Source organism: Tetranychus urticae, chromosome 1 (genome assembly GCF_039701765.1).
Source record: "Tetranychus urticae isolate SD_2017Ah chromosome 1, NJAU_TeUrti_SD_1.0, whole genome shotgun sequence".
NCBI classification, from domain to species: domain Eukaryota; kingdom Metazoa; phylum Arthropoda; class Arachnida; order Trombidiformes; family Tetranychidae; genus Tetranychus; species Tetranychus urticae.
The window spans coordinates 1,438,661-1,464,099 of record NC_142958.1 but is presented as its reverse complement, the minus strand read 5'-3'; the positions used below and the strand labels follow the sequence as shown (position 1 = coordinate 1,464,099).

At 33.2% G+C, this 25,439-nt stretch overlaps 12 protein-coding genes and 1 long non-coding RNA gene across 14 annotated transcripts; 4 read left to right on the top strand and 9 right to left on the bottom strand.

Annotated features, from left to right (window-relative positions):
- Positions 1–56: 56 nt before the first annotated feature.
- Positions 57–497, bottom strand: LOC149094337 (lysosomal acid lipase/cholesteryl ester hydrolase-like). The gene has a single exon (XM_089266159.1). It carries the CDS (start codon positions 495–497, stop codon positions 57–59), a length of 441 nt encoding a protein of 146 aa, XP_089122285.1.
- A 205-nt stretch (positions 498–702) lies between these two features.
- Positions 703–2,005, top strand: LOC107367860 (uncharacterized). The gene is made up of 5 exons (XM_089266535.1): positions 703–873; positions 976–1,006; positions 1,065–1,159; positions 1,228–1,367; positions 1,428–2,005. The coding sequence occupies exons 2-5, from the start codon at positions 976–978 to the stop codon at positions 1,885–1,887; spliced, it is 726 nt and encodes a 241-aa protein (XP_089122661.1). The 5' UTR covers positions 703–873; the 3' UTR covers positions 1,888–2,005.
- Positions 2,006–2,122: 117 nt separating this feature from the next.
- On the bottom strand, positions 2,123–5,725 carry LOC107368375 (exocyst complex component secretory 8). The gene is made up of 4 exons (XM_015936187.3): positions 5,506–5,725; positions 4,757–5,441; positions 4,530–4,690; positions 2,123–4,440 (listed from the first exon to the last, which is right to left on the bottom strand). Exons 1-4 carry the CDS (start codon positions 5,569–5,571, stop codon positions 2,257–2,259), a joined length of 3,096 nt encoding a protein of 1,031 aa, XP_015791673.2. The 5' UTR covers positions 5,572–5,725; the 3' UTR covers positions 2,123–2,256.
- Positions 5,726–5,966: 241 nt separating this feature from the next.
- Positions 5,967–7,166, bottom strand: LOC107368185 (BTB/POZ domain-containing protein 6-like). The gene has a single exon (XM_025162106.2). It carries the CDS (start codon positions 7,164–7,166, stop codon positions 5,967–5,969), a length of 1,200 nt encoding a protein of 399 aa, XP_025017874.2.
- Positions 7,167–7,308: 142 nt separating this feature from the next.
- eIF3m (eukaryotic translation initiation factor 3 subunit m) lies at positions 7,309–8,904 on the bottom strand. Its single transcript, XM_015936232.3, has 5 exons — positions 8,802–8,904; positions 8,450–8,727; positions 8,148–8,363; positions 7,663–8,072; positions 7,309–7,580 (listed from the first exon to the last, which is right to left on the bottom strand). Exons 1-5 carry the CDS (start codon positions 8,838–8,840, stop codon positions 7,354–7,356), a joined length of 1,170 nt encoding a protein of 389 aa, XP_015791718.1. The 5' UTR covers positions 8,841–8,904; the 3' UTR covers positions 7,309–7,353.
- Positions 8,905–10,050: 1,146 nt separating this feature from the next.
- LOC107368184 (protein D2-like) lies at positions 10,051–10,614 on the bottom strand. The gene has a single exon (XM_015935965.1). The coding sequence runs from the start codon at positions 10,612–10,614 to the stop codon at positions 10,051–10,053; it is 564 nt and encodes a 187-aa protein (XP_015791451.1).
- A 1,110-nt stretch (positions 10,615–11,724) lies between these two features.
- On the top strand, positions 11,725–13,379 carry LOC107368384 (gastric triacylglycerol lipase-like). Its single transcript, XM_015936197.3, has 4 exons — positions 11,725–12,243; positions 12,316–12,405; positions 12,488–13,072; positions 13,133–13,379. The coding sequence occupies exons 1-4, from the start codon at positions 11,784–11,786 to the stop codon at positions 13,255–13,257; spliced, it is 1,260 nt and encodes a 419-aa protein (XP_015791683.1). The 5' UTR covers positions 11,725–11,783; the 3' UTR covers positions 13,258–13,379.
- A 12-nt stretch (positions 13,380–13,391) lies between these two features.
- On the bottom strand, positions 13,392–14,805 carry LOC107368389 (uncharacterized). The gene is made up of 4 exons (XM_015936207.3): positions 14,605–14,805; positions 14,328–14,422; positions 14,114–14,253; positions 13,392–14,044 (listed from the first exon to the last, which is right to left on the bottom strand). The coding sequence occupies exons 1-4, from the start codon at positions 14,633–14,635 to the stop codon at positions 13,579–13,581; spliced, it is 732 nt and encodes a 243-aa protein (XP_015791693.1). The 5' UTR covers positions 14,636–14,805; the 3' UTR covers positions 13,392–13,578.
- Positions 14,806–15,832: 1,027 nt separating this feature from the next.
- Positions 15,833–18,861, bottom strand: LOC107368388 (uncharacterized). The gene is made up of 7 exons (XM_089266533.1): positions 18,727–18,861; positions 18,582–18,676; positions 18,377–18,513; positions 16,897–18,314; positions 16,741–16,835; positions 16,527–16,666; positions 15,833–16,463 (listed from the first exon to the last, which is right to left on the bottom strand). Exons 4-7 carry the CDS (start codon positions 16,925–16,927, stop codon positions 16,010–16,012), a joined length of 720 nt encoding a protein of 239 aa, XP_089122659.1. The 5' UTR covers positions 16,928–18,314; positions 18,377–18,513; positions 18,582–18,676; positions 18,727–18,861; the 3' UTR covers positions 15,833–16,009.
- A 238-nt stretch (positions 18,862–19,099) lies between these two features.
- On the top strand, positions 19,100–19,753 carry LOC149094336 (lipase member N-like). The gene is made up of 3 exons (XM_089266156.1): positions 19,100–19,480; positions 19,541–19,655; positions 19,708–19,753. Exons 1-3 carry the CDS (start codon positions 19,189–19,191, stop codon positions 19,751–19,753), a joined length of 453 nt encoding a protein of 150 aa, XP_089122282.1. The 5' UTR covers positions 19,100–19,188.
- Positions 19,754–20,292: 539 nt separating this feature from the next.
- On the bottom strand, positions 20,293–21,743 carry LOC107368386 (uncharacterized). Of its 2 annotated transcripts, XM_089266532.1 has the most exons (5): positions 21,588–21,743; positions 21,459–21,503; positions 21,300–21,394; positions 21,091–21,227; positions 20,293–20,985 (listed from the first exon to the last, which is right to left on the bottom strand). In XM_089266532.1, exons 1-5 carry the CDS (start codon positions 21,730–21,732, stop codon positions 20,502–20,504), a joined length of 906 nt encoding a protein of 301 aa, XP_089122658.1. In that variant the 5' UTR covers positions 21,733–21,743; the 3' UTR covers positions 20,293–20,501. The 2 variants fall into 2 exon arrangements, with proteins under 2 accessions (XP_089122658.1, XP_015791686.2); XM_015936200.2 differs by having other exon boundaries at positions 21,459–21,743.
- Positions 21,744–21,958: 215 nt separating this feature from the next.
- Positions 21,959–22,515, top strand: LOC149094335 (uncharacterized). The gene is made up of 2 exons (XR_016198070.1): positions 21,959–22,200; positions 22,292–22,515. It is a non-coding gene; the product is annotated as an uncharacterized LOC149094335 (long non-coding RNA).
- A 1,627-nt stretch (positions 22,516–24,142) lies between these two features.
- LOC107368385 (uncharacterized) lies at positions 24,143–25,313 on the bottom strand. The gene is made up of 4 exons (XM_015936198.3): positions 25,175–25,313; positions 25,029–25,123; positions 24,819–24,958; positions 24,143–24,757 (listed from the first exon to the last, which is right to left on the bottom strand). Exons 1-4 carry the CDS (start codon positions 25,200–25,202, stop codon positions 24,271–24,273), a joined length of 750 nt encoding a protein of 249 aa, XP_015791684.1. The 5' UTR covers positions 25,203–25,313; the 3' UTR covers positions 24,143–24,270.
- Positions 25,314–25,439: the final 126 nt, after the last annotated feature.

Genomic DNA, 25,439 nt, shown 5'->3' with positions numbered 1-25,439 from the left:
GTCGATAAGACGTGCTACATCTTTGTTATCACCTAACTGATCACTTTTTAAGTAAATTAGTGCAATTTGTGTTGAATTGATTTGTGTGAGGGGACATTTGGGTGGACTAGGGCCATTATATCTTTTAATATTTTCACAATATTTTGATCAAAATGAACCAGATTCCAAACGGATGAACCAGCATATCCATGAGATCGGTAAACATCAACTCGACTTGAATTCAACTCTTCCAAATTATAACCCATTAAAGGGTAAATAAGTTTTTCACAGACTTTGGGTTCCCATCGACCACAAGCAACTTGCTCGGTCAACTTTAAGATAAGAGTGTTTGCATTCAATTCACCAACCGATCCACGTAAACCCCAAAGGACAAAAGGAACACGAGAAGCTATCCTTAATGATAACATTATATTGTCCACAAAGCGGACTGGGGCCATGGCGATGAAAGGTTTAACCATCAAAGAGTAATGTGGTTGATCGGCTAGCAATCCAAACATCATGAGAGTTCCTTGAGAATGACCAATCCATCCCAGGCTTGCTATACAAATGACAATAGATTTGATTTTAGGGTCGAGATTGATTAAACACTTGAATGGTAATTTATAAGTTAAAGCATACTCACAAAATCCAGTTGAGTTCAAAACATGACCGATAATTTTTGTGTATAATAATCAATCATTTCGTCCAGTTTTGTTCAACAATCATAACCAATAAGTTCTAATCGCAATTCTCGGTTCGATTAAGATAACTCAATGTTTCAATGCATCTTTTGTCTTGGAAGGGTTTCCGCTGCAATTTTTTGGTCACATTTTTAAGTCCAGTTTACAAGGTTACATTTCTGGTTGGGTCAGTTTATCCTTTCAGTAACTCAAAGTAAAGTCAACCTTTGTCCACTTGTCTTTGTTGTTTACATCTATTTAGATATACCTTGTTCTTTATCCTTTGCTTCGCTACACCATAACTTTTTTTGAAAAGATGAATACGAATGATAATGATTACGATAAAAGTAAGTTTTAAATTTTTATAACTTGAACAATATTGAACTTTTATTTTGTTTTCTTTAGCTACAATAAGAGTGCAGTTATCGGATGCTTGCCATGATATTATTATTGATTGGTCAAAGAAATACAATGATGTGAGGAAAGAATTGTTTAGACAGGTAAATGTTACATGTAAAACAAAAATATCGCTTTTCTTTTTAACATGCAATTTGTTCCGTGTTTCCAGATGGCAGAATTCACTGGAGTACCAATAGAAAAGACTTGGGATATTATATTAAATAGGCCACCTATTGGAAACGGTGTTTATCCTGAAGACCCTTTTGTTCATTCTGCTGGAAGCACAGCATATTTGCGTTTCGAAAACTCGTAAGTTCAATTAACATAGTATTTTGTACATGATTTAAATGCAATTGTCTCATTTATCAGGGATCAAGTACCTGAAGACAGACCTCAAAATTACTGTGCGAAGGAAGATTTCAGATATAAATTCTTTGGAAGGGACAATTGTTTTGCTCTCAATACAAGAATGAGGATGGCAGTTACCCTGGATGAACTCTATGTTTCATATAGCTTAGTTCATCGAGATTTGATTGATGAAATTGAATGCAACAGAATGTTTTGTCATCATTCAAGTAACAGAGCTTTTTTGGATAAACAAGCTGAAATAATGAATTCAAATATTGAATTATATCTAAGAGATCAGCCTCGTCCAGTTCCTGATATTATAGACGGAATTTATATCCTTGACGACGAAATGCATGACATTGTCTTTACTAGAAAAAGAGAGATTCTTGCAGATTTGAATATTGGACAATATTTTGATGAATATTGCAAGTTTTCTTATTCACGTGCAAGACCTCGTATCTACTGGCCGAATCGTGGTTGAAAGATGGTTTCATTTGCAAATCATTTTTGCATCATCAGATGTGCAAACATAAGTTATAAGTACATTAAAATTTTCAGTTGATTCGTTCAGTAAATCCTCAGCCAATAAGCCATCAATGATGTAACCATCAACATCATAAGATTTTAAGTGCTCGATCGAGATGAGTCTTTGCTTTAAGTTGCAAAGTTTGCTTGTATTAATAAACTTGTAAACATGTAATAATATCATGATAATATCCTAATTCAATGACTGTAGTTTTATTGTAACCAAAATTACAAAAGAAAACAATTTCAACGAATTGAAGATTAATAGTAAAATATTATATTATAAACAGATATACAGCAATAGATTATAAAGATCAAGAAACAATTAAACTGAAACAGCAGCTTCATCCAGAATCTCTGCCAGCCTTTGTTTGTTTGCTTTAAGTTTATTTGGATCTCGACCTGGACTGCTTCGATGAAGAAGCTCGATAGCACTAACATATTCCTGGGCTTGAAATTGTGGTCCTCTTTCCTCAATTAGGGCAAGAATTTCTTCGGGTGATGAATAGAAAAGCTCAAAATATTGTCTGGCATAATCTAGAGCAACTTCTCGACTCATTGTGATGCTGGTTAAATTTTGTTGAATGGCGAAAATGTTGCGGCACATTTTTTTAACTCCATTGTGGTTGATTCGATCGATTGAAGAAGCACTGTTGATTAAAATTGTGGCCACAAGGTGAGAGACACCTTCAAAAACATACTTTAATTTCCATTGTTGTAATGACAGGCTAAGTGCTTCATCAACGCTGGACAGATCTTTATTTAACTGGACAACTTCAACATCAGGTTCTTGAGCATCGATTCCAGGAGCAAAGTTTCCCTTTGTAACTCTTAAAAGATAGTAGAAACAATGAACTCGAACTTCAAGATGAAGAACAAGTAAACAAGTTTCAGATAACTCTTCAAATTCTCGTCCAATCTGATTGAGGGCAGCAATCGAAACGTCAGCTAAATTTACAACATCAATCTGATGTTTTTGCTGACTTGATTGACCACTGGGCATAAGTTGAGCCTTCAAAAGGTTAGAGTCATTTTGAGATTTAGATAAACTAGTTGCTAGTGAGAAAATATGACTAGCAAGCCATTCAAGACTTTCTTGAAGTTGACCAAGTGATTTGAGCTGTGAAACATCTGAAAGAATCTCATGGCTAGGAATAAGAGTGTCTTGTGTCAAATTACTGGCCAAAATTTCAGATTCCTTTTTATTTCTAAGCCTAATAACTTCAGGAGATTCATCAAATGTCATGGAGGAACCAATAGCAGCCAAGTTTCGACCACGAACTTCACGATAAGGTTTTTGAGCACCAGGCCAATTAGGTAAATCTTTGAGAAATCGACTGATATCCTCATCTTTAGCCCAAGTCGCACTAATTATTCGTTTGTCTTCAGATTCAGGTTGAACAATACCGCGATAGGCTGATGAACACGACTCTTTGAAACTGGATAACAGGTTACAAATGAAGGTTAAAAATTCGTCAGCATACATCGGTAAGGCAAAAATGAGATTTTTCAAATCTTGACTTGCTTTGTCAATAATAAGAGCACTCTGCAAAATGGGTCTACTTTGATTTAATTTGTTCATCATATCAGGATCATTAACAATTCTCCAGGCATCCAAACTCTTATTTGAAGTATCCAAAATACGATCCAGATCAATCTTGATTTGATTGAAAAATAATTTAACACAGCTAATCAAATACGAATAGAGCGGGCAGTGATTATCTTCTTCTAGATTGAGTTCATCGTCAATATCAAAGATAAATCTCATCAAAGGATTAAAAAAGACAACAATGTTTTCTGCGGCAGGCTCACAAACAAGGTATTGTTCTGTCTCACTAAGAGATAAATCGATTGAATCCATGGCATTACCACCACTTCTCTCTGCTTTCATCGCCTCTTTTTGTTCTTGAAAATAAGCATTCAAACTCATTGCATGGGATGAAGAATCAAACTTGAAAAGAGGTGTTTTCTTTATCTTATGAAAACTATTGCCAACTGTAACACTTAAAGCGGGTCTTTTTCGCACAAAATAACTATTGAGATCAGCCAGAGAAGTTGACGAATGCGTTAACATTTTGCTATCTTGAGAAGCTGCAGCAATACTTTTTTCGATTGCATTGGTTCCACTAATGTCAAGATATAAATCGGCAACCATTTGTAAAACAGATTGAATTTTTGTCCAAAGATCAGCAGAGTTATAAAACACTATTGAACTATTTTGCAGATCACATTGAACGATTGCGTTCTTCAAGCACGGAAGGAGGATATTTTCATGCAATGTAACCACAACTCGAAATTGTTGGAACAGTAATTCAAATAACTCCTGTAACAAATAGGATCGATGTGTTTCGTCCTTCAAAATTAATGAGCACCGCAAACAAACAGTGATAGGGCCATTATTAAAAGTAATATTTGCATTGGAATTTTGGTGATTTATGCCTCCAATCAATTCCCGTGCGGTCCGTTTGACTAGATTGACCAGTTCTTTCTCTGTTCTGTCTTTAATCACCTATTCGATGAAAATTAGATAAAATATATAAATAAGTGGTGAAAAACTTGAAATAAATTACTTATTCAGGATATATGTAAGACAAATACCTCAACTGTGTCTGGAATTTTGCCTAATAAACATAGACAGTCAATGATTAGACTGATGAAATTTTTACTGTCATTTTCAATATCAGTTTGGTTGTCGCTTTGTCCTTCCTGGTTGGTCGTTTCGTCTGTTATGTCTGTTTGTGAACTCAAATTTGGACGGCCTACAAAGACAATAAAAATGATTAATTTTTCATAAATAAATAAATTAAATAATAAGATAAACTTACGACGAATTGATAGGTTACTTTGATAAAGTGCCGGTGACAAAATATCAGCAATTGACACTTTGCGAGATGGTAAATTTCCATCTTTTCGTCTTTCGGAAGCAGTTCTTTTGAACTTTTTAACCAAATGAGCCGTCGAACGAGCGTAGACATGTTTGTGCAATTCATCAATCAGCATATTATATATTTGATCTTTCCTGGCAATCAGATCAGATTTAACCTCCTTTAGGGCTTCTACATGTTGCAAATTGGATTCTAGTGAAGAAATAGAATCAACAAGAAGTTGAGAGGCTTGAAGATATTTCCTCTTTTCCACCAGGTCAGTTACTGTTTCTGGAACCCGTGTTACGTTTTCGACTTCATTCAAAAGTTCAAGAACATGACGATTTTCGAGTGATTCTCTCCATAATTTGCGAAGCTCGTCCTTTTTGCATCTTAACAGGTCTTTGCAAGTAATCAAATTTTCTTTCATGCTTTTGCATCTTTCCTTAGAATCTTTTAGTTGTGTAGACACCTTGCTGAAAGCATTCATGACTGCCGTCAAGTCGGAGTGATGATTTACGATCAATTGGTCTAGCCGCGCATCACTTTCACCAAAATCCCTTTCAAGATTAGCCTTTTCTCGATCTCTTTCGTCCACATCTCGACTTGCAGTTAAGGATCGGATGACAGACATTAAAAGTCCAGTCTAGATAAAGAAGAAGGTAAATAGATCAATAAAAAAAATAAAAATAAATGTAAACAAATCTTACCGAAGATTCTTTGCTCATTGATCTAGCCATTCTCGGTGGTCTTTTGGGTTGATTATCTGACATCATTTGGATTCTCCTTTTATATTCAAGAGTAACTCAGTGTTACCAAAGAAACGCACTGATAAAACATTAAATGGTGTAACTAATTATGATTAAAATTGAAGATAATAATGAATATCACCTTACACAAAATGGCTGACAAACATCAGCTGATGAGACTCCCAATACTCACGGTAATTCTCACCGCATCCATTCAACTACTCTTGATAAGTTTTGGGCGTGCGTCTGTCCATAATTTAATGTAATTTCAAATCATTTGAAAACTAAATCTGGTTTTAATTCAATTTTTAAGTAACTTTTATAGTGTGATATAAATTGAAAAATTTTGAATTTTTTGTTTCAATTTAAGGCAAAATTGAAAAAAGTCAAAACTTAGCAGCACATTATTTTTTATTTCTAGATTAGTTACAATCAAATATAAAACTATGGAATTGGCCTTTTTTAATTGACGACCCATTAATATTGTTATGATAAGGTTGAATATGAAAACGAGGGTTCTTAATTTTCCAATTAATAGTGTTTCTTTCATCGACTACTACCTGAATATTGTTTGATCCACCAACACCAGAAATTGCAGTAAGCTCTTTGCTGTTATTTCGCCAGTTATTATGTTTAAGAATCATAATTAGAGAATAACGTATTTTCGGTAGAAGATGTATGCATGAAGATAAAATTATTTGATAGATTGATTGATGGGACAAAGAACCATGGATTAATCGCCGGGTAACTGAAAAAATTCTCTCGCTTCCAGCAACATACCATAATTGAAGATTGATCAATGTTTTACCAATAGACAAATGATGAAAATTGGGGGTAAATATTCCTATGCCAATAAATCGAACCTGTTGATCGACAATTAAGTCTATTTGATGGACCTCTTGAGGATAAGAAGTAACCATAACCATTTTTGAAGATTTAAATCTTTCCGCAACCATTCCTAATGGTGATCGTGGTGTAATTGGAAAGGGAATTGCAGGTTTTGGATTATCTAATAGGTAACTTAAAATTAATTCATATTCACTCCTTTTTAGAGCCAAACCACTTCTATTAACTGTTACCAGTTCAGGTATTTTCATCAGTGGAAATCTGATTCGATCAAAAACTGGTCCTAAAAGGGATCTAAATGAATGCATACACAACACTGTATTTGTTAATTCACAACGATTATTGGCCCATTGTAATAAGGCCGTGAAAAGTGTCCATTCGTTGATTCTCAACGAATCTCGAGCGACGATCCAAGTCAATATGCGAGAATCACATTTGTAAAGAGCAGGCCTCAAAATAGCTGAAATTCCGTATTTGTCGATGATTGATAAACATCTTTCCTGGATAATTTTTAGCTGGGTACACGAGTTTATATCAACGTCAGTGATTTTAATAAACTGACTCAGGTAATCTAAAGCTGTTTCAGATTTAAGTTTGAAAATTATGTATCGATAAATGGTTTCTGTCAGCCCGAAAAGTCCCAAACGTGAAGATAACAAAAGAGTTTCGATGCAATGATCCGATTTGATGTCCAGTCTTCCTTCATAAAAATAATTTAAAATTGAGATTACTGATTGTCGATGATAAGGACCGATAGTATTTGGTAGAGAAGCCATGAACAATAAATATCAAATTAACTGCTTAATTGCCCCAAGACAAATCACTGGATTCACTGGATTCTAAAGGATAATAACTTACATCAAATCGGCTACTATAGAAACAACTTGTGAAGTTAGAATGAAATAAAACAATGAGGTATAATATATTAAACCTTGATGGAATCTTTATTGACAATTAGTTCGCCTAAGAAGGTATCGGATTAGGGTTGATTGGAGTCATTGTTTCATACTGGGCGCAAATTGCGGAAGCGATTGTGTTGTGGACATGGGCAAGATTTGCTTGCCATTGGGTTAGAGTGTCTCGTAATTGTTGCCACTGTTGTCGTCCGAATGTTCGATGCATTGTGGAGGTGACCGAAACTTTTTTGTTAACTTGATCTACTTTTGCCTTTACTAACTTGGTTCGCAAAACTGTGAAGAAAGGGTGATGTGATGAAAAATGAAAAAGGGTTAGAATGTTATGCAGCTTTTGATAGATCAGAAAGTGACTTACCGTCAATGACAAATGTCTCTACATCTTCATCTCCCAATTGTAATTCCTCCTTGATGGTCTGAAAAGAGAGTTCTTTCTTGTTTTCGGCCATCTGCATGAAAGTCAACAGTCTCATTTTATGCAGATTCTGTTCATGGGACAATCCTGAATTTTCAATCAAAGCCTTGTGTGAGTTATAGAATTTGATGTATCCATTGAGTTTATCAGATACAAAAATAGTGAGAAGATCATGAATTGCCTCGCCCTCAAGGAATTTGACTGGCTTGAGGGTTAAAAGATGATCCATTAGAAAAGTGTTTGGGTTCGAGATGAAGGAAACGATGCAACGGTGAGCATCGGTCCGTGCTTGAGATGCAGTGGCCTCAGTGTAGGTTCCTAACAATTCGATCATCACTTTAGATGCTTCGTGGCTGAATAATCAAAGAAAAAATGAAATTTTTGCAAATTAGTGCGAATGCAATAATAAAAATGAAAACAAAACCCACCTGTCATCTTTGAGCAAGACTTCATGCAAAAGCCTCAATAATTTTTGAACTTTGTCTAATCCGACATTGTCCTTGTTGTATGTTGATCGAACTTTATGCAGATCATCATAAACTAAGTCGATTCGACCAATACTGCCAGCAATTTTAACAAGACTATAATAAATATCATAGTTTAATTTAGGGTTTTCGCCAGTGCCTTCAAAAAGATTTTGTAAACTGTTCAAATAAAAATACATGTCGATTAGATATTTTGTTGAAATAATTATCAACATAAGACATCTAAATAGTCTAATCAAACTTACATTTTGATGCAAATCAAGGCATTATTAGGAGTTGAGACATCCACCAGTTTTGCACAGAAAGCATTCACCAACTCACTGCATATCGGATCGGTTTGCGGTACTTGGATAAGCAAGGAAACAATACTGTTTAAAACAGACTGCTTATCCGCATCTTTATCCTCTTTGAAACATAGATCACAAACTCCAATAATTTTGGTCAAATCCTTAAGAAAACCTTCCTCATCCTGCTCAGTCAGGTTGGCACCGAGTGAATTGAAATAGTCTCGAAGCTCTTCGCACTGCAAGGAAAAAAATGATAGCAAAACACAAGTCAATAAAAAGTCTTAAAAAATAAAAACAAAAATTAACTTACCTGGTCAGATTCTTGAACATCAGTGAAGGTTGGAATCATGATTAAATTATTGTCGTTGACTTGATTAAGAAAATACAAATTATATTAAATTGTAACAGATGAAACCGCAAAAACGTGGCTCTTAAAGTCTGAGAGAAAATCCAACTCCAGAGCCACCTGCCCGAGTAAATATTGAATTGAATTTTTGTGATCAAAGAACAAGAAGCGCCAAATTTGTACTAAAACTAATTTGTATAAAAAGTATTATTTCTGCTTGGATCAATGTAAAAGATTAATGAATAAGCTAGAAAAGATTTTATTGTTAATAAATGAAATTCATTACTCGATTACATACATTAAGGATCATCAGCCACAGGTTAAGAGGATCTAATTCAATAAGAATGTTTAGTTTTCACATAGCTAAAGGGTTATCACAACACCAAATGGAAATTAATGAAAACATTTCCGAGTTCATCTCTAAAATGGTTAAACTCTGATTTAACGATTGCCAGCAAAGTGGTTGAGCAAATCAACAATAATGTAAAATAAGGATCTACTGTTATTTTACAACAATCATAGTTGGGTGAATCCTTGAGCGGAAGAGCTGATTACGTTAGGTGAAAATAAACAAATGACCGTTACAGCGAAATGAAGTTAGCGTAACTCACCTTTAAATAGTTAATTGTTGCCAGGAAATTAAGGCGAAAAAGTGGTTTTTAAACACAAGTGTTTAACAAGAATGGATTTGCAAGGCATCACAAAACGTCTTCTTGATTCAACAGCTTTAGTTAAATTTTGGTTACAATGTCTACAAACCCTTTGTAGCATAACATCTATCAATTCACTAAATACACCCAATAATGCAAATCGAAAAGAATCAAGTAAATTTTTCAAAAGAAATCAATGAATGAATAAAGATAATTTGACTAATTTGGGCACAAAACTGCTCGAGACTTTCTATTAATCTCTGCAAGTTTTATAATTGTCTACCATTGAGATCAAATTTGATAGCAACAATAATATCTTACATATATTGTTAGATTGGATTGAAGGTGAATCAAAAATTGGATTAGTTGATGAATAATCAACTCGAAAGAAAGTATTGACATAAGCAATTCAACCAAAATGCATCCTTATATTATTTATTTCATTTGATAGTCCACTAACACAATAGTTTACAGCTTTTGCCAAACAAGATTAATTTTCATAGTGTTTAGGATCATCAAATTTGATTGTTACATAAAACTGTTGCTAGAAACACTTTTAGATTTTATGGATTTTTTCCTAAAAAGTAATTACCGGCAACTGGACCAAAAACTTTATTTTGTGAAGCCCATTCAGAGACATTAAACTTGCTTCCTACTGCAATCATTGCATTCGATCCAATAGCGAATTCCTTGGGTTGCTCGAAAACCATGAAAACGTAACGATGTGCACCCATATTCGGAGTTGGCACTGGAATAAGATATGAATAGATATTAAATCCCGATTGCAAATCATCACGTTTTACATTAATAACCAGCCAATGAATAACGGATCGAAAAGTTGGTAAAGATGGACTGGGTTCGTCAAGATCGAGCATCATAAAAGTGTATAATGTATTTGATTTAGTTGGGTACTTAATCATGGGCTTCTCAGCTGTTTGCAATGATTTCAATTCTGTCCCACATGATACACTTGCACTTGAATACTTAACTTCAATAAGGTTCAATCCATCGCTTGGTAATTTTATTCCTAGATCTTTAACTATTCCACTATCAATGAAAGCTTGGTCAACTGTTTGTTGATTTTGATTGCCACAAAGTTGGACACTAACTGTGACTGAAACAGTCATTAATAATACTAATAGTTGAGTGATGAAGTTGAACATTTTCAATGAATTTGATTCTTGCAACTAAACGATAAAAAATTGATTTAAAATGAGTTAGTCGATGAACTGAGGCAATCCTTCAATAAAATGCAGACATCTTCATTTGACTTTGTAGGAGCAATGGATAAACAATTGGCACATAAATGTTGAATTAATTAGCAAAAATAAGAGAGATTGAAGTTCTCTTAATTTCTCTGATCTATTATTCAACAAGTATAATGTTAGTCTGTATCCGTCATATGTGTGCACTTATTCATGATGTGTTCAGTGTCTTTCAGTGATCAGCTTTCTTCTAAATTAGTTCTAAATTAGTGGTTGACACGATGGAGGAAGTAAGGTGGACCAAAGCCGTCAATGAATTAGTTTCGAGTAAAAGTTAAATTGCGATAACAAAATCACTATTGTGGCATAGTGGTATAAAAGGTTATCGAAGTTTCAACTTTGAACTCGACTTCCTTGAAAACTTTGGATGAGACAAATCACACAAACGAACTAAGTTTTTATGTCTTCATTAACCAGCAGAGTCTAAATTTGAAAGAAACTGATTTTTACCCGTTTTTGCCCCTTTCTGTCAATTGATGCATAATCGTGATAATTGAGTTAATTGTGACTTTTTAGTAACAACCCTATTTAATTAGATCAAGATCATGATAGGAATCGAGGTTTACTGACAATGAGTGAGATGATAATACAATTATGCCATGAATTAATCTCAATCTTGATTATATACTTTTGTGTCATTCCAAGTTCACTATTTTCTCAGATTTTTACTGTTTGATGGATTGAACTTAAATTTGATTCACCTCCATGTTTTCATTTCTTATATTTTTCTGGTGAATATGATTGTAAATAACGGTCAAATTGCTCTCTAAATTATTATTGTTTCTGCAAACTTTGTAATATTTCAATTATTCAATTCATTTAGTCTTTGCACCTAAATAATGAGCTTATCTTATCATTCTGATTTCCATTGAATATAATCTAATTGCTATTGTTGGGAATTTCATTTGAATCATCTGATTTGTTTGAAATGCAATTGAAATCGTAAGTTTCAATAACAATCAGAAACAATGTTTTCATTGCAACTAATATTTATTAGTAGTTAATTTTCAATCTGCAAATTTAAAAACAATATGAAAGGCTTAATTAATTTCTTGATTGTGTCTTTTTCAATTTACTCAATAGTTAAAGCTGATGGCAGTGATGATCCTGATCTTAACAGGACAATTAACGAACTTATTGAATCTCGAGGTTTTAAATATGAAACTCATTACATAGTGACTAAAGATTTATATATTCTTGGTGTTTATCGTCTAATAAATCCATTTGTTAAACAAGAAGATCGATCTAAATTAAAGCCAATTGTGCTTCAACATGGTTTCATGGGATGTGCTGTTGACTTTTTAATAAACGCGCCTGGAGGTAATGCGATCCCTTGTCAGGTGTCAGATGCTTACACTTTATCCAATCTTAACGGAACAATAACAAACAATTTAGGCTTTCTATTGTCCAATTTATGCTACGATGTTTGGCTATCCAATTCAAGAGGTAATTTGTATTCACGGAATCACACAATTTATGATCCAGATAAAGGTAAGTAAATATTTCTTTATTTTGTAAACAAGTGTCAATTTAAAATCTTTATTTTATACTTTTCCCTTTTAGACAAACAATTTTGGGAATTTAGCTTCGATGAAATGATTGATTATGATACTCCAGCAATTATCGGTCATGTTTTGAACACAACTGGGTTTGGTGAGTATGAATTAACTTATAAATAACCATTCAAGTGTTTAATCAACTCGATCCTAAATCAACTCATTTGTCATTTGTGTAGCAAGCCTGGGATGGATTGGTCATTCTCAAGGAACTCTCATGATGTTTGGATTGCTAGCCGATCAACCACATTACTCTTTGATGGTTAAACCTTTCATCGCCATGGCCCCAGTCTGCTTTGTGGACAATATAATGTTATCATTAAGGATAGCTTCTCGTGTTCCTTTTGTCCTTTGGGGTTTACGTAGATCGGTTGGTGAATTGAATGAAAACACTCTAATCTTAAAGTTGACCGAGCAAGTTGCTTGTGGTCGATGGGAACCCAAAGTCTGTGAAAAACTTATTTACCCTTTAATGGGTTATAATCTAGAAGAGTTGAATTCAAGTCGAGTTGATGTTTACCGAGCTCATGGATATGCTGGTTCATCCGTTTGGAATCTGGTTCATTTTGGTCAAAATATTGTGGCTGGTGATTTCAAAAGATTTGACTATGGAACCAGTGAAAATATTAAAAGATATAATGGCCCTAGTCCACCCAAATTCCCTCTCACACAAATTAATTCAACACAAGTTGCACTAATTTACTCTAAAAGTGACCAGTTAGGTGATAACAAAGATGTAGCACGTCTTATAGACACAATCAAAGGTAAGAACGGTTGAAGTTAATTTCTGTCTATTAAATACACTCTTCTGCTTCAATCTACAGTGCCTTTGCTGAGAGACTATTTCGTTCCATTACCTTCATGGAATCATTTGGATTTCATTTACGGCAAAGATATTTACACCTATGTTCATCAAGAAATTTTGAAAATTTTACAATCAACTTATTAAAGATTTAGGTTAAATAATAATAAACAAAATTTAAAGCATTAATATGACATATAAACTACTACAACTATTCGAGCTGATAATCAATATTAAAGCAACACCTGTTACCAGGTGACAAAATGACATTCCTTTTAGTTTAATGATTTGCTATTTTTTATTGAATTTGAAAAATTGATTTTTGTTATTGATTCCAATGAATTCTAGTTTTTTATTTGCAATTTTATCGATTTCAGTTGTTATAAAATCATTTTCCCGGTTAACATGACAGAGATAAATTGAATTAAATCTGTGGCAAACAAAATTTACTGAAAATGAAATCATATTTTAACCACGATTCGGCCAGTAGATACGAGGTCTTGCACGTGAATAAGATAACTTGCAATATTCATCAAAATATTGTCCAATATTCAAATCTGCAAGAATCTCTCTTTTTCTAGTAAAGACAATGTCATACATTTCGTTTTCAAGGATATAAATGCCGTTGATAGTATCAGGAACTGGACGAGGCTGATCTCTTAGATAAGATTCAATATTTGAATTCATTATTTTTGCTTGTTTATCCAAAAAAGCTCTGTTACTTGAATGGTGACAAAACATCGTGTTGCATTCAGTTTCATCAATCAAATCGCGATGAACTAAGCTATATGAAACGTAGAGTTCATCCAGAGTAACTCGCATCCTCATTCTTGTATTGAGAGCAAAACAATTGTCATTTCCAAAAAATTTATATCTGAAATCTTTCTTCGTACAAACCCAGTAACTTTGAGGTCTGTCTTCAGGTTCTCGATCCCTGATAAACAAGGAGAAAAATTGTATTTAATTCATGTACAAATGATATGTTATTAACAATGAAACTTACGAGTTTTCGAAACGCAAATATGCTGTGCTTCCAGCAGAATGAACAAAAGGGTTGTCAGGATAAACACCGTTTCCAATGGGTGGCCTATTCAATACAATATCCCAAGTCTTTTCTATTGGTATTCCAGTGAATTCCGCCATCTGGGAAACATGAAAAATAATCGAATATTAAAGACTGAAGTGATATTTATTTTTTATTTATATGTTACACTTACCTGTCTAAACAATTCTTTCTTCACATCATTGTATTCCTTTGACCAATCAATAATTATATCTCGACAAGCATCCGATAACTCCACTCTTATTGTAGCTAAAGAAAACAAAATAAAAGTTGTCTAATATTGTTCAAGTCATCAAAAAGGGCGTTAAACTTTATTTCTACCAGAATAAAAGGAGAAGAAATATAAGATTACCTTAAGATTAAGATGAAAATGATGATAACTGTTCCCTCTATTTTGGTAGAAATGAACCTTGAACCCTTTACAAACTTACTTTTATCGCAATCATTATCATTCGTATTCATCTTTTCAAAAAAAAGTTATGGTATTATAACGAAGCAAAGGATAAAAAACAAGGTATACCTAAATAGAAGTAAACAACAAAGACAAGTGGACAAAGGTTGACCTTACTTTGAGTAACTGAAAGGTTAAACTGACCAAACCAGAAATGTAAACTTGTAAACTGAACTTAAAGGTGTGACCAAAAAATTGCAGCGGAAATCCTTCCAAGACAGAAGATGCATTGAAATATTGTGTTAATATTAAAATATTGTGAAATAATATCTTAATCGAACCGAGAATTGCGATTAGAACTAATTGGTTATGATTGTTTAACAAAACTGGATCAAATGATTGATTATGATACACCAAAAATTATCGGTCATGTTTTGGATTCAACTGGATTTGGTCAGTATGAATTAACTTATAAATTAATATTCAGGTGTTTAATCAAACCAAATCAAATCATTCATTTGTATAGCAAGCCTGGGATGGATTGGTCATTCTCAAGGAACTCTCATGCTGTTTGGATTGCTAGCCGATCAACCACATTACTCTTTGATAGTTGAGCCTTTCATCGCCAAATCAAAATTTATTTTCATTCGTTTAATTTTCTCGAAATAACAGCTTTTGATCTGGTAAATTGTGATGATTATGAATTGAATTTAGATTCTACTAATAATTTAGACGAGTCAGATAAATCAGATAATGATGAATTCAATGGACCGAGTAATGTTACCATCTTATGGAAAGAGTTCGGGTTTTCAATGGTGTGTGATACTGACGAATGGCGAGAACAATTTGATGCAATTAAATCACAAATGATTGAATGTCTCCAAGTCAAGGATATTGTTTATGAAGCTGCAGATGAACAAGAATTTGATAAACATCGAAAACTTGTTGCCTTTTCTGGTAAACCTTCAGAGAGTCCATATTTTTGGTAAGTTATTCCAGATTTATTTTGTTTAAATCAAGATTCATAACAATATTTGGATATCTTTTTCAATGTTTTTATTGGATATGGATATACTGGTTCATCGGTTTGGAATCTGGTTCATTTTGCTCAAAATATTGTGACTGGTGCTTTCAAAAGATTTTATTATGGAACCAGTGAAAATATTAAAAGATATAACACTAATATGACATAAAATGTACTTTAAATAATCGATTCAACAATCAATACCAAACCAACACCTGTTACCAGGTGACAAAATAATATTCAATTTAGTTTAAAAGTTTGTTTTTTATTATTGAATGAAACGAATTTTATTTTTTTACATGTATTTGCATTTTTATCGATTTCAGTTTGATATGAAATCATTTTTTTTTCTGTTAACATGACAGAAGTACGTTGAAGTAAATCTGTGACAAACAAAATTTACTGAAAATGAAACCATATTTTAACCACGATTCGGCCAGTAGATACGAGGTCTTGAATCTGAATGAAGTATCTTACAATATGAATCAAAATATTGTCCAATATTCAAATCTGCAAGAATCTCTCTTTTTCTAGTAACGAAAACATCATGCATTGGGTTGTCAAGGAGATAAATTTCGTCTATATTATCAGTAAATGGACGAGGCTGATCTCTCAGATATGTTTCAATGTTTGAATTCATTATTTTAGCTTGTTTATCCAAAAAAGCTCTGTTACTTGAATGGTGACAAAACATGTTGCATTCAGTTTCATCAATCAAATCGCGATGAACTAATAAATGATTCACGTCAAGACGATCCATAGTTAATGTGGTATCCATATTTGTATTGAGAGCAAAACAATTGTCATCTCCAAAGAATTTATATCTTATATCTTCCTTTGTATACCGACTGTTGCCGTTTAAAGGCCTGAGATCCCTAATAAATAAGAAAAAAAATTGAATTAAATCATATACAAAATGATAGGTTGATTGAACTTACGAGTTGTCAAAATGAAAATATGCTGTGCCTGCAGCAGCATCAAAAAAAGGGTTTTCTGGGTGAACACCGTTTCCAATAGGTGGCTTAATGAATATAATAGCCCAAGTCTTTTCTATTGGCATTCCAGTGAATTCTGCCATCTGGGAAACATGAAAAATAATTGAATATTAAAGAGAGAAGTGATATTTACTTTTTATTTATATGTTATATTTACCTGTCTGAACATTTCTTTCACTATATCATCCATTTCCTTTGACCAATCAATAATAATATCCTGGTAAGCATCCGATAACTCTACTCTTATTGTAGCTAAAGAAAATAAAATAAAAGTTGTTCAATATTGTTCAAGTTATCAAAACTTAGCACTTACTTTTATCGAAATCATGGTTATTCTTATCCATCTTTTTGCAAAAAAAGTTATGGTGTAACGAAGCAAAGGATAAAGTAGAAGGTATAAAATGTGAATTTAAAACAACAAAGACAAGTGGACAAAGGTTGACCTTACTTTGAGTCACTGAAAGGTTAGCTGACCAAACCGGAAATGTTACCTTGTAAACTGAACTCAAAGGTTTGACCAAAACAAGTAAGTAAAAATTGCAGCGGGAATCCTCTCAAGACAAAGGATGCATTGAAACATTGTGTTGTCTTAAGAAACCTAACCGTGGGTTGAAAAGATTGAGACTAAAGAATCAATAGACTAAGCAAGTCATACTAAAGCATCAAGAAAAATCTGATATGGATGATTTATGAAACATGATTTTTAAAAGGATTTGTCTATCGGTCAATGATTAAAGAAATTAAAAGGAAGACAAAGAAAGATTACAAGTTGACAAGAAGAAGAAGCAAAAGAAATTAAAGCTGTTGAGGCTGAAAATGATTTTCGGGTCTTGATCTAGATCGGATTCGTGTTTGGTGTCGACTAAAACTGGTTTCAACCTCTCCCAGCTCATCACTTCATCATCATCATTGCCTTCTTAAGCAAAATGGAAAGAAATTTTCACTCAAATGAAGGTTCGAAGTGTTAATCACTCTCAATCTACCTACCGATGGATAACTTTAAATAGCCTGTTTACCTTCATTTTTTTGACTCATCCTCATCATCTTACCTTCATTTTCTTGCTATACTTGCACTATCATCTTGATGAGACCACAACAACTAATATCTATATCAACTATCCAATAATCATCATTAAAAAACACTATTCAAATGATTTTATTGCTAATCAATAAAATGAATCACTAGATTACATCGATTTTTGGTTTTTAATTAAATCAGAGTCAGTTTATTTAAACTAATTGAAGATCTGAAACGATCTAGGTTAACCACGATTCGGCCAGTAGATACGAGGTCTTATTGTGCGAAACATTTCATCATACGAGAATGAGCAATACGAATTAAAATATTGTCCAATATTCAAATCTGCATGAATCTCCCTCTCTCGCATAAAAATGGCATCATGAAGTTCGTTGGTAAAAAAAACAATGCCGTTGAGACTTGGACGAGGCTGATCTCTTAGATAAGATTCAATATCTGAATTGGTTATTTTAGCTTGTTTATCCAAAAAACCTTTGTTACTTATATGATGGCAAAATGAAAGGCTGCATTCAGTTTCATCAATCAAATCTCGATGAACTAATTTATATTCAACATAGAGTTCATCCAGAGTAAATTGCATCTTCATTTTTGTATTGAGAGCAAAACAATCTCCATCTCTAAAGTATTTATCTTTCAAATCTTGCGTCGTAAACAACACGGAAGATTCAGTTCTGTCTTGAGCTTCAGGGTACCTGATAAATAAGAAAAAGTTACATGTAAATGCTGTACAAAATTATATATTAATTGAAATTACGAGTTGCGCATATTACATTATGCTAAGTGACCAACAACATGGACATAAGAGTTATCAGGGTAAACATTGTTTCCAGGGGGCTTGATAAATCTAAGGACCTTAGATTTTTTTAATGATATTCCAGTGAATTCTGCCAGCTATGGAGCATAAAACGTATTGAATATTAAAGAGAGAGGTGATGTTTTTATTTAAATGTAGCATTTACCTGTCTGAACATTTCTTTCTCTATATCACGAAATTCCTTTGACCAGTCTATAATAATATCTCGGTAAGCATCCGATACTTGGACTCTTATTGTCGCTAGAAAAAAAAGTTGTTCAATAAAAAGTTTATCAAAAATTAAAACTTACTTTTATCGCAATCATTATCATTTGTATTCATCTTTTCAAAAAAAGTTGAGTTATAAATAAGCAAAAGATAAAACACAGCGTATATCTGAATAGAAACAAACAACAAAGACAAATGGACAAAGGTTGACCTTACTTTGGGTTACTGAAAGGTTAAACTGACCAAACCAGAAATGTTACCTTGTAAACTGGACTTTTTAACGCAAGGTGTGATCAAACAGTCTTACAATTGTTAGGCAAAAGAATTGAAATGCACTGAAACATTGAGTTATCTCAAGTAAATCTAAAATTTCCATTCGAATTGATTGGTCATGACTCATGACTGATGAACGAAACGATAACTTAGGGGTTTAAGTAGATCGGTTGGTACAATTGAATGTAAACACTCTTATCTTAAAGTTGACCGAGCAAGTTGCTTGTGGTCGATGGGAACCCAAAGTCTGTGAAAAACTTATTTACCCTTTAATGGGTTATAATCTAGAAGAGTTGAATTCAAGTCGAGTTGATGTTTACCGAGCTCATGGATATGCTGGTTCATCCTTTTGGAATCTGGTTCATTTTGGTCAAAATATTGTAGCTGGTGATTTCAAAAGATTTGACTATGGAACCAGTGAAAATATTAAAAGATATAATGGCCCTAGTCCACCCAAATTCCCTCTCACACAAATTAATTCAACACAAATTGCACTGATTTACTCTAAAAGTGACCAGTTAGGTGATAATAAAGATGTAGCACGTCTCATTGACACAATCAAAGGTAAGACCGGTTGAAGTTAATTTCTGTCTATTAAATACACTCTTCTACTTCAATTTACAGTGCCTTTGATGAGAGACTATTTCGTACCATTACCTTCTTGGAATCATTTGGATTTTATTTACGGCAAAGATATTTATACCTATGTTCATCAAGAAATTTTGAAAATTGATTTTTTGTTATTGATTCAAAAGAATTATAGTTTTTTATTTGCATTTTATCAATTTCAGTTGGTTTGAAACCATTTTCCCTGTTAACATGACAGAGGTACGTTGAATTAAATCTGTGGTCAACAATTTACTGAAAATGAAACCATCTTGTATCTATCTTGTTATATTATTTTTTTATGGTAAGTTAATTTTTTCAAAATCTTTTGTTCATTTATCAAATTTCATCAAAGGATAAATCAAAATAAGAAATTTATTTTCATTCGTTTAATTTTCTGTAAATACAACAGCCTTCGATCTGGTAAATTGTGATGATTATGAAGTGGATTTAGATTCTACTAACACTTTAGACGAGTCAGATAAATCAGACAATGATTACCGTCTTGAAATCTAGTCGAGATTTGGCTTCTATTAACATCGTTTAGCCCAGTCTCAAGCATTCATCGGAATCCATTTAAAGATTTCGCTGTATTCGTCGTTAGTTATTATCCACAGTTAGTTGAATTTTTAGCAAAAAAAAAATAAAATAAACGATAAACCAAGAATTTTGTAAAACTTGCAGTATAGATTTATTACAATCTAAGAACAAGAAGCACCAAATTTGTACAAGTCAGTACACGGTGATCGGAAAGTTTCTGGTGTGTGGGGTGGAGCCTTTTCTGCGTAGAAGAGTATCGGTGAATAAAACAGCAAATCAATAAGTGTCTTTGCGCGTAGAAGGGGAAAAAGCCCCTCACACCAGAAACTTTCCGATCACCCTGTATTATTAGGACAATCGTTTGTGCTTAGATCAATGTAAAGGATTTTATTGCTAATAATAGCCAGCTTACATAGATTTAGAGTTTCGTTCACCTCAGTTAACCACGATAAGGCCAATAAATACGAGGGCATGGTACAAAAAACATTCCATCCTGAAAGAACCTGCAATAGGAATTAAAATATTGTCCAATATTCAAATCCGCATGAATTTCCCTCTGTCTAATAACCCAAGCAGCTATGAATTCGTCGTCAAGGGTATCCCTCTCTCTAGGAACTGGACGAGGCTGATCTCTTAGATAAGATTCAATATTTGAATTCATTATTTTAGCTTGTTTAGTCAAGTAAGCTTTGTTACTTGTATGATGGCAAAACAACCGGTTGCATTCAGTTTCATCAATCAAATCTAGATGAACTAATCTATATTGAACGTGAAATGTATCCAGAGTGACCATGTTCATAAACATTGTTGTATTGAGAGCAAAGCAATCGCCATCTCTAAAGAATTTATCTCTGATATCTTCATTGGTATACCGATAGCAACCTTGAGGTCTATCTTGAGGTCTGTATTCAGGTTCTCGATACCTGGTAAATAAGGAAAAAATGCATTTAAATTATTTACAAATAAGAATAAAATGAAATATAAATCATGAACAGAATCAAATTATCAAAAATATTAATTGACATTACGGTTTTACAAAACTGCAAGTTGCTAAGTCACCACGAGGATGAAGAAAAGGGTTTGCAGGATGAACATCGTTTCCAGGTGGCTTCGCGAATCTAACAACCGAAGTCTTTTCTACTGACATTCCAGTGAATTCTGCCAGCTATGAAACATGGAAAATAATTGAATATTAAAGAGAGAAGTGATATTTTCTACTGATATGAACATTATTTACCTGCCTGAATATTCCTTTCCTTATATCACTGTATTCCTGTGACCAGTCTATAATAATGTCTCGGTAAGCATCCGATACTTGCACTTTGATTGTAGCTGAGAAAAACAAAATAAAAGTTGTTCAATAATATAATGAGATTTATCAAAAATTGCAACTTACTTTTATCACGATCATTATCATTCGTATTCATCTTTTCAAAAAGAGCTAAGGTAAAATGAAGCAACGAACAAGGTATAATATCTGAATTGTAATCGAAACAAAAGAAAAGTGGACAAAGGTTGACCTTACTTTGAGTCACTGAAAGGTTAAACTGACCAAACCAGAAACTTAAAATTTCCTTGTAAACCGGATCTAAAGGGGTTACCAGAACAAGTATGCAGACAGAGTATGTAAACAAATTCCAGCGGGAATCCTTCCAAGATAAAAGATGCATCGAAACATTAAGTTATCTTTATTAAAGCTCTTAATAATATAATGTAATTTCGATTTCAAATGTTTGGTCATCATTAAAAAACAAACAAAACACCTACAATTAACAACCATGTTTTGCACACAAAGGGGTCTGGTGAATTAACTCATAAATTATCCTTCAAGTGTTTGTTCAGACTCGACCCTAAAATCAAATCTATTGTCATTTGTATAGCAAGTCTGGGATGGATTGGTCATTCTCAAGGAACTCTCATGATGTTTGGATTGCTAGCCGATCAACCACATTACTCTTTGATGGTTGAGCCTTTCATCGCCATGAATGACGAGAGCAATTTGATGCAATTAAATCACAAATGATTGAATGTCTTCAAGTCAAGGATATTGTTTATGAAGCGGCAGACGAACAAGAATTTGATAAACATCGAAAACTTGTTGTCTTTTCTGGTAAACCTTCAGAGAGTCCATATTGTTGGTAAGTTATTCCAGATAAATTATTTTGTTTAGATCAAGATTCATTACAAGATTTGGTTCTCTGTCCAATTTTTTTATTCACTTGACTGTAGGTTAGCCAAAAATTGGAGTAAATGCTTGAGGTTCATGGTGGGCTTAGAATGCATTGAACCCAATCCCAAATTTCTGAATACTAATAGTCAAAACTCTTATATCAAGAAATTGAATTCATCTTATAATTCCGATTACTTGTCAAACGATCCTTATGATACCCGCATTACTAACTCATGATACATGTATATTAAGACAATAATACAAATAAGTTTAATCTGTGACACGTTACGAGATGATAAATTTCCATCTTTTTGTCTTTCGGAAGCAGTCAGCTTTCACATCATGACTCGAATACTTTCAACCATTTATCAACAGTTCTCTTGATTTTGGCCATTAGCCTTAAAATTTCGAGTTTCAATATTTCAGCAACAGTTTCATCTGCAACGATCATTCTAGGCAAAACTTTACATCAATGTAAATGATTTTATTGCTAATTTTTTTCAAATTTTAACATTTATTCAACCACGATTTGGCCAGTAAGTACGAAGTCGACGTCTATCAAACGTTTCATTGGATACGTACACCTTGCAATATGAATCAAAATATTGTCCAATATTCAAATCCACAAGAATCTTCCATTTTCTAGCTAAGATAACATCAAAATTATCAATGGAGAGATTTGGAAGAGGCCGATCTCTTAGATATGATTCAAAATTAAAATTCATTATTTTAGCTTGTTTATCCAAAAAAGCTCTGTTACTTGAATGGTGACAAAACATCGTGTTGCATTCAGTTTCATCAATCAAATCGCGATGAAATAATAAATATTCCGCGGTAAGATCATTCTCAAAAAATGTGGTATCCAGCATTGTATTGAGAGCAAAACAATTGTCATCTCCAAAGAATTTATATCTTATATCTTCCTTTGTATACTGAATGTTAAATTCAGGTCTGAGATTCCATAATAAATAAGAAAAAAATTGCATTTAAATTAAGTACGAAATGCTAGTTTGATTGAACTTACGAGTTGCCAATAACCAAACATGAGTTGCTTCCAGCAAAATGAACAAAAGGGTTTTCTGGGTGAACATCGTTTCCAGGTGGCTTCATGAATCTAACAGCCCAAGTCTTTTCTATTGGCATTCCAGTGAATTCTGCCAGCTGTAAAACATGAAAAATAATTGAATATTAAAGAGAAAAGTGATATTTATTTTTTATTTATATGTTATATTTACCTGTCTGAACATTTCTTTCACTACATCATCAAATTCCTTTGACCAATCAATAATAATATCATGGTGAGCATCCGATAACTCTACTCTTATTGTAGCTAAAGAAAAAAATATAAGTTGATCAATATTGTTCAAGTTATCAAAACTTAGCACTTACTTTTATCGAAATCATGATCACTCTGATTCATCTTTTTGCAAAAAAGCAAAACAAACGAAGCAAAGGATAAAGTAGAAGGTATAAAATGTGAATTTGAAACAACAAAGACAAGTGGACAAAGGTTACCTTACTTTGAGCCACTGAAAGGTTAACCTGACCAAACCGGAAATGTTACCTTGTAAACTGAACTCAAAGGTTTGACCAAAATAAGTACAAGTGTAAGTAAAAATTGCAGCGGGAATCCTCTCAAGACAAAAGATGCATTGAAACATTTGTGAGTTTTCTCAAACAAACCTAAGAAGCAAAAGAAATTAAAGCTGTTGAGGCTGAAAATGATTTTCGGGTCTTGATCTAGATCGGATTCGTGTTTGGTGTCGACTAAAACTGGTTTCAACCTCTCCCAGCTCATCACTTTATCATCATCATTCCTTCTTAAGCAAAATGGAAAGAAATTTTCACTCAAATGAAGGTTCGAAGTGTTAATCACTCTCAATCTACCTACCGATGGATAACTTTAGTTAAAAAACACTATTCGAAAGATTTTATTGCTAATAAATGAAATGAATCACTAGATTACATAGAATTTTTGTTTAATTGATGTAAATTAAATCATTTATCAAAAATAATTAAAAACCTGATACGATCTAAGTTAACCACGATTCGGCCAGTAAGTACGAAGTCTGTGTCTAACGAACGGTAGATTGGAATCGAGGCACTTGCAATATGAATTGAAATATTGTCCAATATTAAAATCTGCAAGAATCTTTCTCTTTCTAATTTGTACAGGATCTATCAATTCATCTGCAATGGTATAAGGTCTGTCGAGTATAAGAGGATCTGGACGAGGCTGAGCTCTTAGATAAGATTCAAGATCTGAATTGGTTATTTTCGCTTGTTTATCCAAGAAAGCTTTGTTACTTGTATGATGGCAAAATGAGCTGCTGCATTCAGTTTCATCAATCAAATCTCGATGAACTAATCTATATTCAACGAACAGCTCTTCCAGAGTAAATTTCATTTTCAGCCTTGTATTGAGAGCAAAACAATCTCCATCTCTAAAGAATTTATCTTTAAAATCTTGCTTTTTACATGGAGCCAGACTTCGAGGTAATTGTATGTCTTCAGGTCTGGGGTACCTGTTGAATAAGAAAAATTACATATAAATGCTGCACAAAATTATTCATAACTTGAAATTACGAGTTTGTAACACGAAACCATGCTCGTGCACCAGCGCGAAAAACAAAAGGGTTTTCAGGATAAACATCGTTTGTAACAGGTAGCTTCGAAAATGAAATGTCATAAGAATTTTTTAATGGTATTCCAGTGAATTCCGCCAGCTATGAAACATGGAAAATAATTGAATATTGAAAAAGAGAAGCGACATTTTTATTTAAATGTAACGTTTACCTGTCTAAATGTGTCTCTCTTTATGTCATACCAATCCTTTGACCAATCCAGGATAATATCCTGGTGAGCATCCGATACCTGGACTCTTATTGTAGCTAGAAAATAAATATATTAAGTAAAAAGGTTTATCAAAAATTAAAACTTACTTTTATCGCCCTCATTGTTATCATTCATTTTCCGTAGTTGAGATATAAAGAAGCAAAGGATAAAGCACAAGGTATATCTAAATTGAAGTAAACAACAAAGAGACGTGGACAAGGTTTGACCTTACTTTGAGTTAGTGAAAGGTTAAACTGACCAAACCAGAAATGTTACCTTGTAAACTGGACTTTATAACATTTCTGGTTTGTAACGTAAGGTGTAACCAAAACTTAACTTATATCTATCTTGTTATACAATTTTTAAATCGTA